The 14,038-nt window shown below is 39.5% G+C and overlaps 1 protein-coding gene across 1 annotated transcript; it reads right to left on the bottom strand. All coding sequences in view use genetic code 11, as the record gives it.

The window, feature by feature from the left end:
• Nucleotides 1-6,320: 6,320 nt before the first annotated feature.
• On the bottom strand, nt 6,321-13,475 carry EGR_05753 (Myocyte-specific enhancer factor 2D; the record flags this gene model as incomplete). Its single annotated transcript, XM_024495002.1, has 11 exons — nt 6,321-6,406; nt 6,561-6,761; nt 7,051-7,156; nt 8,167-8,324; nt 9,161-9,191; nt 10,130-10,414; nt 10,741-11,002; nt 11,635-11,734; nt 12,379-12,712; nt 13,037-13,233; nt 13,271-13,475. 11 exons carry the CDS (start codon nt 13,473-13,475, stop codon nt 6,321-6,323), a joined length of 1,965 nt encoding a protein of 654 aa, XP_024350595.1.
• Between the last annotated feature and the right edge of the window lie 563 nt (nt 13,476-14,038).

Below are 14,038 nucleotides of genomic sequence, written 5' to 3'. Positions count from 1 at the left end.
AATATCTGCTTTCTTTGCAAATAAGATGCACTGGCATTCATTCCAACTAAAGTTGCTATCTACCCACGCGCAGCATATTGCCAACGATTCCTTTACTGGAGACTTTTATTTTTTTAAAGCTGCTCTTTTGGTTGCTTTAATGCTTAGTGCGACCCATGATGAATGGAGGGACGTATTAATACTTTCTTTGGGATCAGTCTGTCAAGCTCTATAGCGGTAAGCTTCTACAACTAAAACTGATAAGTAGAGGTCCAGATTACGCAAACGAGTAACTACTTTTTGTCAAGCAAATCCAATGCCATAGCTTCCTCAAAGGGTACCGCAATACATTTGGAAACACATTTTAATAAAAACCACGCGGATATGTCACTGAAAAACTGACACGAAAATACTGAAATATTCCTTGACATGCACTTCAGGCCCAACTGCCGAAGGCACAAGGTGTTGGTGTGCATCCGTTCACGTACCTATAAGTCAATGAAAATAAAATTAAAAATCTGAACGATTCGTCGGCGAAATGTAATAAAAGTAAGGGCAAGTGCCCTGACACCACTATCAAAGTTTTACTTAAGTTTTCCTCCATCTGGCTAGAAGGAAATTTATGGGATGCAGATATTGCTCCATCAGTAAGAATGTAACCTTACCTCACTTAGTCATTGCCTAGGCGTGGCACCTATCGTTTCTGCAGAAAACAAAAAGGGTAAATTAATCATCATTCGATAAATCAGAACAAAGTGTAAATCTAATATGGTTTTTCAAAACACCACATGATTAAGTTGCGGCTCAGTTACTCCAGATACGGTCACCCTTTATGCAAACACTGCGTTCCATAGCAATGTTTCAGGGTAAAGGAGTCCATTACCTATGATCCCCTTTGCACATCGCTTCAAGCACTGATGCTGCGGCTTTTAACCCACACCACAACTTCCTAATATTTACTATGTGGAAGCTGCCAAAAAGGCACCTTTACTATTGTTTTAGATTGGTAATTAGCATAAAAAAAGCAAAAATGAAACACATTTTTGTTGGGAAAAAATGGTTGACATTTTTACATAAAAATGCGTCATCGGGATAGCAAGTCAAGGCACTATCTACTGGATCCGCCATCCCAGTACAACCGAATTTGCAAGCGAGCTGCATTTTCCCATCAAAATGAGTGTAAACCACTCAACAAAGGGCTCAAACCTGTACAACGTTACATCACACTTTTGAAAATTTAAATAACATACTAATTAAGTCGTGTAGGCATCATCTAAGCCTATAACAACCAGGAGACCATTGCAAATTCGTGAAATTAAGTGTTTCTGGCATGATCGGATGGATTCGGTCCCCATTACTGCCTCATACATGTGTCAAGTGCTTTAAAACTGGAAAATTTAAACGTCTATTTGTTAGTAATGTTTTGTAGCATCGAAGCTTACTTCCTGTAGGTCTGCTAACAGCTAATCAATGAGTGTGACGTTCAGGTGTCTGTGAAAGTTAATAGAGCTCTGCACATCAATAGCTGCAAGTGTACTGCTTATGTTGTTTAAATGTTTCTTTCAGGGAGGAGGCGGGCATACGATTCGAACCTCGCGACTGAGAAGTCAACGTCTAGCGGCCTGGAGAAAGGCTCCTCTTCCTAGCCTCCCTGAACTTGTACCCGCTCTCTCTACTTACTGTATCCAATAAACATGACAAAACCAAATCAACCTGTGTGTTCAAAGGGTATGAGGGCCAGGGAAGAGGAGATTCAAAAGCCTCGTCCTACACAAGTGGTCAAAGCAGATTGCTCTCATTTTGTCATCCACTGCCAAATTTTGTTACAATCACACTTTGGGTTTTGCTTGTTAATTTGAATAAACGTGTGGATGCGCAGCCCTGCTCGAGTTGGTCGCTTGTCTCCGGACTTTTGTGCCTAAGATGAAAGATATGTTAGACCGTTTATTGCTGGCTCTAAACCTTGAGTGTTTTAGTTATCGTCAAATCGTGTGTGGTACAGGTTAAAAGAATTTAACTGAACCGCTAAATCTTGATTCTGGGCGGATTTCTCTCTCAAAGCAATTTTTCGTCTACTTCACATGTTGCAGTACAAACATGGTAAATAGGGTTATTAAAAGTGGTTAAAACCATTAAATGCTAGTTTTTGATTGTAAGGTGCAATGGGTCTAAAATATTAATGAAGATGAATATGGCTTTTCAAAATGGATGATGTATCTGTGGACAGCTATAAGGTGTGATTTGGCAAAAAATGATTTATCTGCTAACATTATTCACTGAATGAAGATTTGTGGCAATGCCGCCTAGGAGATATTTATCCTGTTAATTCGCAGTTTGAATCAAAGCATAACTTTAGGCCAATTCCTCACTGTATCTTGCAGGCACATCATATTTTCGGTCACTTATGAACCGTCAACCTGATTGGCGAAACAGGAAGAAGTTGGTATAATATTTACATTTATTCATTTATTCATGTGTTCATGCCTATTGATGTTAATCTCGGTCCAAGCACAACGTAATGTCAATGCCTGCGCTGATGGAGGCAATCTTCCCCTGTTCGCCTCTGGGCTGGGCATAGATTTATGCATTTGAGAATTGCGATACTCCAATATGGCTAAGAGCATAAAAACAAAAAAATTGAAACCAGAAAATTACATACCTTTATTTAAACTAATATTTAAGATATTTTACTTTATCCTCCAGGGAGGATGTAAAAATAGGGAGCAGACCCTTAGTTGTCAAAGCAAATCTTCTCATTACTAGCGTCTTCTTAAAAAAGAGTAATTAATCAAGTCTATCAATCTGCGTAATTTGTAGCCGCTTCATCTAATGGTTCTAATAAAGTAGGGAGGCTGAATGGTTGTTTTTTCGGTGAAAAAGAGCCAGTTCGAATATTTACAAGGGGAGTTGTGGTTGGGAGTTGTTTGGAGGTCATCATTTAACAGTTATATGAGTCTATTAGTTCACCAGCAAATCCACTTATTGGCGGGCCACAGCTATTTAATCGGCAGATTTTAAAGCAAATTTTGCTATCTTATTGGGTTCTTTACTGGGATTCATCATCTAAGATATCATCCACTCTCATAAGCTTATTATTATTTAAAATTTCGCCCTTTGCCGATTTCGCTTAAGATCACCGTAGTAAATATAGGATGAAATTTTAAAATGCTCCCACGTGTATCATTCCATTTTATGCACAGCATCGACCTCACTCGTATTCCCTCAGTTTATGAATGTGACCCATATTGATCCTTTTGGTTATGGATAAAATACTAATTTTATATTGGTACTTTGCTTAATTTTACAATTACTGCATTCATTCTATTGGCAATCACGCATAAAAGTGCGCGGTTATGTTTTTAAAATCCACTGACATTTATTTGGATAGCTTTAATTTAGCCTAATCTTTCGTGGTGTTTGATAAAGTTTGAAGCAAGTAATTTGAACGGAGAGTATCTGCTTGAATACACTTGGATTTTAACTAAAGCAAAATGCACAGACATCGTCGAGATACATGGACAACTAAGATACTTATGAAGATTATCTAAAGCAGAGATGGCTAAGGGATATCAAATATCATCGCGAAATCGAATTAGAAAATCTCATTTCAACTTGAAACTCGTCTCTAAATGAATATCCCTTAGGAGTTCAGCCGACGGGTGTGACCTGTGAATGGTAAATACGGTAAAACTCTGATCATAAGCCTTGATGTTAACACCTTGAATATTTTTTAAAAGACTTCACCCATGTGTAAGAGAATTTGGATATTTTCTTAATCGCTATTTGTGCATGTTGGATTAATGCAATTTGGAATTTGGGAGTTTAACTTATTTGAACAAGCTTTTTAGGCATTCACATGGGTTTATACTGATTTAATATAACAAAAATAACAAAAAACGCAAGTCAGTATTGCATTTTTCTTGTTAATAAATACAACCAAGTCAACGCCATTCACGCTTGCGAATTACTTACAGCACATATGCACTACTGAAATAAGTTTAAGTAACAAGCTTTGATAGGCTTACGATGACATTCTTAGTCTGTGACCGGACTGAGAAATATGTGAATCATCTGCGTATCTTTGCCTTTATTTCCAACTAACACATTTATTTTGCTATGACCGCTATTATAGTTTGTATGGACCATGTTTCGCCTAAATCTGACAGGTCAATGCTGCCGTTAATGCCGTGCATATGTAAATTATAGTTGTGGGTTTTCATTAAGATATGCGTTTATTAGCTGAACATATCATCAGCGTGAAAAATTGTAAATGCTTACTGTCAAGCTCAAAACTTATTCGGGCTGTAAAAGAACGGTTTCGTCTATGCAAAACTAAAACTTAATTAACATCTTTTGGTTCTTTTCTCTGCATTTACGAGTAATCTGTATCTCGATACAGAACTTCGTAATCAATGGAGTAGTTTATCAAAAAAGTTGGTCATAGGGTTTTTAAAGCCTCTGGCTTTCAGCATATTTCGATGGATCGGAGTGTTACAAAACACCTTGCTTAATGAATGAAGCTTCTCACTGCGAGACTGGGTGTGGCAACTGTGTATAACAGGCAGCTGCTCACATGCTATTGCGGCACATAGGAACCTCCCGGATTGTCTTTTTGTCAATTAAGGTTGTGCTTGAGGCTTTGTAGGTAACTGAAATTTTTGCTATACAATCAGGCCTTCATACACACAAATCGAAGACAGTATCCCATGTACTTCCTTTAAGTTAAAAGTATCTCCTGGTCTATTGTTTAATTCCTCAGTGGAAAACGAGGGCTCATTTAAACTGTAAACCTTTCATAAATTATAAGATAAAAATCATTTCAACTCCTCCTTGCCACCAGTCTTCTTCGCCGTTCATTAGGTGGATCTATACCCCCCAGCTCGGAACTACTGCGGTGATGAAGCTATCTTGCCCTGCACAACCATGTCACACAGCATTCATATGTACAAGATTGGAGATTTCAATGCGATATAAAAAGAACTACAACACCTTGGATACTGACAACTTTCAGATTCGGTAGAAGTCAAAAGTTCTTAGATAAATTAACTGACTTCCTAAGTAATCGGAGCCCGTTTCATAAACCATAGCCTCGTAAACCTCGCTCCTCTTCGACACTCCTAATCACCTTGCCACAAAGTAGCTTTTCAAATGCGTACTGACAGATAGCTGGAAATTTCCACGTATACACGCGCACAAGTGGCTGCAACTGTTTCCCAATGTCTGTTTCGTAGTCCGCATTACCAACCAGGTTTGACTTGACGACTGGACCATTTTAGCAAAATCCCATCACCGTGTACGAGATGCACTTGGCCCGCATGCCCCTATCGACTTCCGCAATTCATGCCAGAACTACCATTGAGGCCTCAGTTAACCGAAGCTAGCCAATGCAGGCACAAAGACACGATATCAGCTCTAACCACATCTCGCTTCAAATGCCATAATTTGTGATGCAAGTGACGATGCTCCGTCGATTTGAATACCAGTTATCTACAAAGGCATTGATAACTCTGACAATGCCGACTTCAGGTAACTACCGATTTACGGTATCAAATGTCCTCCGAGCGAAATCACGTATTTAAAGTAACCGAACGTCAAAACGGCCACTTTGTTTACCACTGATCAAGGCGCGCTGAAGCTTGATAAATGTAAACAGGATATTGGACCCACGCATTCACTAATTCAAGAAAGCAAATACCCCAAGTTTCGAGTTGCCGCAATCATGAAATCGGCACAATATGCAAGTGCAAAGCAAGAGGCGTAAAAGAAGCGCATAATCGGGATGAGGCATGGGTTAAGGGGAAGGAGGGAGAGTAGAGGGAAGGCGTTGGCCAAATTTCAAGGACAATGTCCTATGCCATCTACATTGACATCTAGAAAGACACAATATAAAAACAAAGGGCATGTCATCAGAAAAAAATAATGGCGCCATAATTGAATTGGACCAATGCTGAGATGTACACTTTGTCAATGTTCTCCGAGGTCAGACCTTTCTGGATGAAAAGAAGAAATAAAGAATCAATACGGGACAATGGCATCGGTAATGTTCACTTAGTCCACAAAAAGTTTTGTTGGAGCTTCACTGACCACAATTTTAAAACTTGTTACAATAGAAGCAGTTCTTGATGGATAATTTCACTATCACTTGTGAGGATGTTTGAACTTTGTTTTGCATGATTTAAAAACCTCTTTTGACAATCACAAAGAGGTATTAGTCAACACAGCTTAATTCACGGATGGAAGGTCGGAAAAGCTCATCAAAGAGTGAAAACACGAAGAGAATAAAGGGATTAACTGTTGACTTGAGTTCAAGCAACGTTAAAAAAAAAGAGAAATTCACCTAACTACGTAAAGGGAGCCATCGTCAATTGCTCGGAATCAGGAGTTATTAGACATCTTTGATTTGATTCATCCACTCGAGTGAAAGCTCCTAGGGAAAAAAAAAGAAATCTAATTTAAGGGCCTGAACACAGATCCCATTTATTGCGAACCAACTTCTCTTTTATAAGTACATCACTTGAGGAACTTATTTGGCTCAGAGAACTTTGCCAACAGAAATTGAATGTGCAATGAGGAGAACATACCTTTGAAAACACTACTGGTCGACTTCGTCGAGCTTAACTCTTCAGAAGATGACAAAGATGTCGGACCAGCATTCACATGTCTCCACCCCAGATGTAAGTCAGGACTATCCAAAATTATAACCGGTGTTAGTCTTGGAGGCGGTTCTGGCGTGCAGAGTTCCGAATCCGTTGTGGTACTGCCCCGAACGACTAATGTCATTCCTTCAGGATGATACGTAAAAGTAGAAAAAGAAGCTTTGCAAGTAAAAAATGGAAGTGCACGGAGATTGTGACGTTTAGAAATATTAATAATGGCAAATAACGCGACATGAATCAACAGATCTCAAAAGTTGAATGGAATACAAATGCCTACACATGTGTGCTAAAATTTAAGCTAATGATTCCTGACATAATAATTTGGGGATGGATTTCCAAAACGAAACAAAGATAAGACTCCAAAGCATTCAACGAAGAAGGAAACTAACAACAAATAATCAAAGCTACTGCTCACTTCCTTTGTTAGTGGGAAGAGGAGATGAGATAGTCGGATCGAAGGACTTGCACCCATCTCCAAAGGCAGGTGGTCGGTTTGTACGCAAAGTTCCCAGATTCAGACGCTAGGGAAAAAAATGTGGAATTTTCTGTCAAATAAACTGTTGAGCAAATTCAGACGCGTGCCTGAAACGCAATAAGATAGTAAAATTGATTCTTAACATTTAGATGCAAAACTATGACATTACTTTTTTAACAAAAAATAAGGGAAAATACTAGCATTGCCAAAAGGAAAGTGACATCACCCGATGTAAAACCTTGCCAAAAATTTGATTTGATCGCATTTTGTCGAAGTCACGGGTAAATCACATAGACAAAAATAGAATTAAAGTCAAAACAGAAGGAGCCAGGTGGAAAACGTTTTTCGCTAACATCAGTTAGAGCTGATTATAACAACGGAGCATTTACTTGGAATAGACAAGGGAATGTATGACACGATTTCTTCCTATGGCAATAATTTCAATGACAAAATCGTCTCTGACTGATTACATAAGAGCTTTTATAATCCGTGTAATTGTGAAAAACGTTCAGGATTATGAAATAGAGATCTCCACTTTATTTAAGATTGCAGACCAGATACTTTTGTTGTCTTCAAAGGGTGAAGGGACCGCTATGCTGGATGCAACAAAATGAACGAAGGCAAGGGATAGAAGAAAAAGCCCCAAGAGTAAAAGATTGTTCATAGGCAGAACGCAGAGCATGAAAACAAAGTCGAATAAGATAAACTTTCAGATCCGCATGGGCATCGACGTGTGTACATGGATAACACATGATTTGTGGCGTTTTGGTGGCCGCTTTAGCTGCGCCCTCCTGGGGGCAGGAATATTAGGCAGCAAGAGATGTATATCAACTTTTAAATACAACCGCCCACTCCGCTGCATTAAGACAAGCTCAAAAGTACACTTTTACGCGTTTTTTGTAGGAATACAAGATATTCTTTCAACAATTCCGCTAAAGTTTCACCATGCCCAACGAATTACTCACAAAAAACGGCTGATTACTTTTTATGTTAGGAATGATTCCCAAAAATCACCCATAAAAAAAACTGCTGTAAGTTCCCCCGGTAAAAACTGACCTCTCTAGGGTGTTTTTTGGCCAACGTGTCGGATATCGATGCAGCCCCAGTGAGAGTCAAATCAGTAGGCAGCACAGGCTTTGTACCTTCTGTGTTGAGCTCCCTATCCGTCTCCATTTTCAATGGCGATGTAGACTCAACTGCCCCGACGGTACATTCTGGTGGTAAAAAAAGAAGACTATCTGGTGCTAGGGCGCAGTGAAACCAAAATTCAGCAGAAATCCCCATAGTTTAAAGCAGTTTTAAAGATCAACCGCGACAAAACAAAGCAAAATGAATGAAAAAAAACTAACCATGAGGTGTTTGTGCCTGAGTCATAAATTAAAACTACTTTATTTTCCAGCATAGTACTACCAAACACAATGAGACTCATTAGTACAGCACGTATGCTTTATAATTTGGAAACAGTTTGATTGACAAATAATGAGTTGCTTTGGAGGACAAAAAATACAGTGAAAAAAAACCACAAATCTACCACATCAAGCACACATACTTCATAGAAGTAGGTCAATGTGAAAACACTATTAAAACTTCCTTCACTCCAAAAAATACCTAAAACTTCAAATGACCAATAAACAATGTTGGGCCAAGTGAAGTGAGTGCAACCAAGTGTTCAAGCACGAGCCTTTTCGAAACTATGCAAGGCGTTACCACATCCACCAACGGCCAGAAGTATGAGTTCGAGTGGTAAGTAGAACAAAGAAATCCATGAGAAGCTAAATTGCCTCTACTATAAAGGAAACAAAGACTAGTAGAGAATACATTTCATCGACTTTTATGGCTCAGGTATGTGACGTTGCGGTTAATCTGATTCTGTTTGTCGCAAGCGTATGAGTAATGATCAATCCCTAGTTCCTAGAGAGTAAATAAGAAATATTTAATCAGAAATAAGAAAAGAGGGGAAATAGTGCCTGCGTATATTGAAGTATTCGCGTGTTCTAGGATTCGCTCGAATTTATATTTTCAGAGACTAAAGTCAATGCAGATAACTTACCATAATGCTGGGCGTAGTTATTTGCATGATGCTAAAATAGAGAAAAGTCCGTTTTATTTTCCATCTGTGAGCAGTGATCATAAAAAAATATTATCTTGCATATTGATTGCTTCAGCTCCGGTAACGCAATCAACGAAATAGGAGTTTCCATTAATAACTATACTTCAGACTGACAAAACATTGCTTCTCAGAATTCATCAAGACTCGCACAGGTGTGCTACAAGTACATGAATAACAGCGACATACGAGCGTGCCAACCCCCAATTAATATCAGCATATTTATTTCAGAGAAACGAACCACAGTCTGGGTTGGTCTATAGAGAGCGAATTAATACATAGATGAATGTGCATACTTGGTTAAACTACTCGACTCTAAAATCAGTAATGGAGACGTTAGACCGATCAGCATCCAATACTCAAGCTGATCAGGAACTTAAAGCGCATATTAGTTTTAAGATCACCATTTGGGTTACTTTTCCAGTTTCACAAACTGCACACCAGTATGGGTCAAGAACAGAGAAGGGTAAGAACTAATAAAAATCCTATGGTAACGAACAGATGGAGATAACAAACAGGCAGCAAATAGAATTCTACTGTTACTATCAACAAGAAAATATGTAGTGTAGTAATTGTGTCATACTGTCGATTCACACCCACAGATTGCAAGGAATCAATCTATCTGCACACAACACAGATTCAAAATGCAACACCAGCTAATACGCATACAATTCGAGGTACACGGCCATCTGATTAGTATGAACTGTCACATTACAAGTTCCTGGGCTATAAAGCTCCAGGGATTTGACGCTTACCAATCAGGAGAAATTCGACTGATTCCTTGTTCAGTCGTCTGTAAAATATTCTGTCCAGAATAGCAAAATCCACGCAGCTTGTTATGTAGCCCCATTAAGGAAGCCAAAGCGAAGAAGTAAAGTGGGAGTTATAAGTGGACTATAACTTTGCACTCACCTGAAAAACATCCGTCGCTTCTCCGGTGTCGTCTGCTGGATAGAATGACTTCAAGGGAGGTCTTACATCGTGCTGAGCAAGTCCAAGTTGAGCTAATTGACCATCATAATCCACAGGAGCAGTTATAGCAGTGGTATTGGTAGAGGTAGCTGTAGGAACCAGTGATTCGTCATCCATCCCTCCGTCGTATTCACTAGTCCCACAATCACAGTTTGATAAGTTTTGTTGATTCAACGGCCTGTCCTCTGATTGCGAGGATTTTGACTGTTTCTTCTTTTTGCGACGCTAAAAATGCAAGAACCGATCAACGCTACCGACATTGGTTAGGGTTCAAAATGCCTTAGAGAAGGATATTACTTGCCAAACAACGACAAAAACCGCCTAATATATTTCACATATTGAATATGGACTAACATAGTTACCTTGGCTAAAAAGCCTAGAAGGAAAGCGTTAAAACATCTCGTGCTTGCAATTTTCAAAACGTCACTTACGAAAAATCAAAATAGAATCATGAGTGAAAATTGGGTGAAATGTGAGCTTAAGGACACTAGCGGAACATTATTTGACGAGTCACTGTAAAAAATATGATCATGAAATAGGAAAATGAATACCTCGATAATATCCTGGCTAGTCATGAGCTCTCCATGATTTGGTCGATCATTGTATTGCTTCACGACGCTACTTAGGTCATGACTGGCGAACTTGTGCATGCGGTTCTTGTTAGTGAGGATGAGGATTGCCACCCTGCATTCACATAGTTCACTCAGCTCAAAAGCCTTGTTAAAAAGGCCCACTTTCCGTTTCGCAAAAGTAACAAGAAGTGTCTTTTCGTCGCTAATTTTTTTGATATCGATTTTCTTTCTTCCCATTTTACTACAGGGCTTAAAAAAGAGAAAAGCGCCTTCAATTGAAATTTAGCTGCTCAATATGAAAAACGGATAGTTTAGCTAAAGAAAAGGGCTAAAGCAATTATTTCCAATGGTAAAGTAGGCATGTACCATCCGATTCCAAACAATCCAAGAAATTGTTGCAGCAAGTGTACTCCACCTAATCCCTCAAAAGGGCATAAAAGTCTGAGAGGACAAGCTCTGAAATTTAATACGCCAGATTAGGGACAAAATGCTATTTAACCAAAGTGAAACTATTTAATGAATATAAAAAGCTCATCATGTACAGGAAAACTGCATCTCATTCAACTTTCCATAATGTGTTATGAAATGTTAAGTAACACGGAGGGAAAAATTCTAAACACATTCGAAGTCTCTTATCTAGAGATGGAGTAGAACTTGATGTCGCTTCATAAAAGACAAGGGAGCAGAAGCCGTTGATAGGATGTGAGAAAAATTTGATCCATGACAGCAATTAAAACTTCGTATAAATGAGCCTTTTCGATATGATTGGAAAAGAATAATTGCTAGATGTCACGAGCTTTTATGACTTGCACGCCTGAAAACACAATAGTACGATAGGGTGAAATTTGGTGGGTCGAGGACTACGTAACTTACAGGAGAATGTTGAGAATACACGTCAAAATATCAAATATAAAAGGGGCGCAGGGAGGAGCACGAAACAAGTCAAACAGCCAATAGCGCACAAAACTAAATGCTTTAAACAACTAAGAGCGGCCTTTAAGGAAAAATGTATTGGTTATTTAAAACAAATAACAATACGATGTCTCTCAGGTTTGGCCTGAAAGTTGCTTGGTATGGAAAAACATTTTCTTTTCCCCTGCATTGGTTGCCAATTCCACGCAGCACCAACAGCATTAAAGTCCTCAATATCAAAGGACACTTTACTTCACCCTTAATGCTGTTACTTTAAATCACTTCCAGACCATTATAATCCTCTTTGCTAAAAAAAGCCAGACCCACAGTGAGCAAGACAACGCCTTATACATCAGCCCGAAACCGGGCCCACCCCTGGGGCCACCGACCCCAAAGCCGACGCGACCGCCTCACCCAAGGGGAGCGTCGCTAGCCAACTCCACCTAAACCACAGCAGCTCGGCGGTGGTCGCAAACACGACGACGTAAGATAGCCTCACCCATCGAGCTAAAACCCAGGTGCCTGCGTCACAAAGCACACCTGTACACCGCCTATATGCAACCTAAAAGTAACTTTTTCCAAAGTAGGTTCCAAGGAGTACGTTATTTGATAAGGGGGATAAAAAATAGACGACGCAATGAAAGCCAGGTTTGGTCTAGATATGATCAGCGTCCGATGAGGATGACGAAGACGATGGGGACGAACGAATCGAAGTTCGAGATGATGATGAGCTACTGCTGCGGCTACTACAACTGCAAAAATCCTCGGGAGTCATTGAAGAGTGCACCGGAGGCGACAGAGGAGATCTAGACTGCCTGTACACCTCCTCCTCAGATAAGCGACTCATTTCTGGCGCTGGTGGGATATTATCGCTTAAATGACGTCCAGAAGATGACCTCGAGTCGATGACAGTGTTCTTAGCTTGGAAAGACCGATGTTGACGCCGAATACGCAAGATTCGCCTTTTTCTTTTGAAAGCTCCACGAGGTGGATCAGATTGTGCCATTAAAAGTGGATCCAGCATACCTTTCGGTAGGGGCTAAGTAGAAATTAAAAATGAGTGGAATACATTGCGCAAAAGACAAAATCCACCAATAACCAATAAAATAGGTATGGAATTCCTATGGACGCAAATGCGGGCAATGTCTACAAATAAGTCTACGCAGGATAATTGCAGACATAACAACGCACGCTTCAGAGGAATAGAAAATAAATATGCGCTGAATAGCCGCGAGCTTAACAATAGTCGCGACGAGCGCAGGTTAGGAAACCATAACAAATAACAATAGTAACACTAAAGACCAATATGAGAAAGTCCAAACACCCGTAGCATAAACACGAATGCAGGGACCGATAGACGCACTCTATTGGCAACAAACTTATTCGACTTTCGCAGAATCCTTCCAAATTCATTGAGAAAGTCTTTTGAAAAGGCTACTGAACCACTCTCATAAGCTGTTGCAAGGACTCGATTCATTCGTTGCTTTATCCTACGGTGCATTACGGCCAGTAGATCCGCAGCATGTCTAAAGTTATCCCACGAGTGCAGCAGCAATGGATCTAACACGACATGAGTAACAGGGTAGACATTTTATACCTTGATACACTTTAGTTGCTGCCTCGAGTGTCTCATTGCGATGTATCTCTATTGATTTTTTGTAAATGTCGGATTCCTCATTTACCAGATTGGAGAGAGTAAGCTCTTTTGTACAAAGACGTTCAAAAGGCAAATGGAAATCATCACAAATTCCAGTAACCCGACTGCGACAGTTACTCTCGGAAAACTCATCGTCACTACTCATCCTTATCGCTCATCACATTAAAACCGGCTGCTCAACCATTTTGGGTATTAACCAATCGAAATAAAGCCTGTTAAATGGCATATTCAACAAAACTTAACAATTTTTTCCGAGAAATCCAAAAATTATTGACCAAAAGATTAGAATCATTTGAAATCAACAAAATAATTTAAATGTCACCTAGACTTTAATCGGTCAAAACTTATGCATATTTAGTAAGTAGAAGGTTTTTGCATATTCTTGAACAGTTACTATCAACACCTAAAATCGCTAATATTTTTTCAAAAATATATGTAGACTTTCTGCCTGCGTGACAAAAGGAACTCAGGAAAAACACGAAAACCAAATCATAGCATCCATGAATCCCCCCGAGATTTCCATGAAGACAAAAGAAAATATTATGCTCGAGCAGAATAGCTTTATATGCTTGACATGCAAAAGGCATTTAGGTTACTGGCTTGGCCCAAAAGCCAGCTACCCAATGTGGTACGATGACCAATTCTAAAGTAATTCTTTACCGAAACCGATAGTTGAATAACCATCTCATGTGGAGCGAGACTCCTCGG

This window comes from Echinococcus granulosus (genome assembly GCF_000524195.1).
Source record: "Echinococcus granulosus chromosome Unknown EG_S00045, whole genome shotgun sequence".
Lineage (NCBI taxonomy): Eukaryota > Metazoa > Platyhelminthes > Cestoda > Cyclophyllidea > Taeniidae > Echinococcus > Echinococcus granulosus.
Note: the sequence above shows the minus strand (reverse complement) of the source record. Positions and strands in the feature narration are given on the sequence as shown.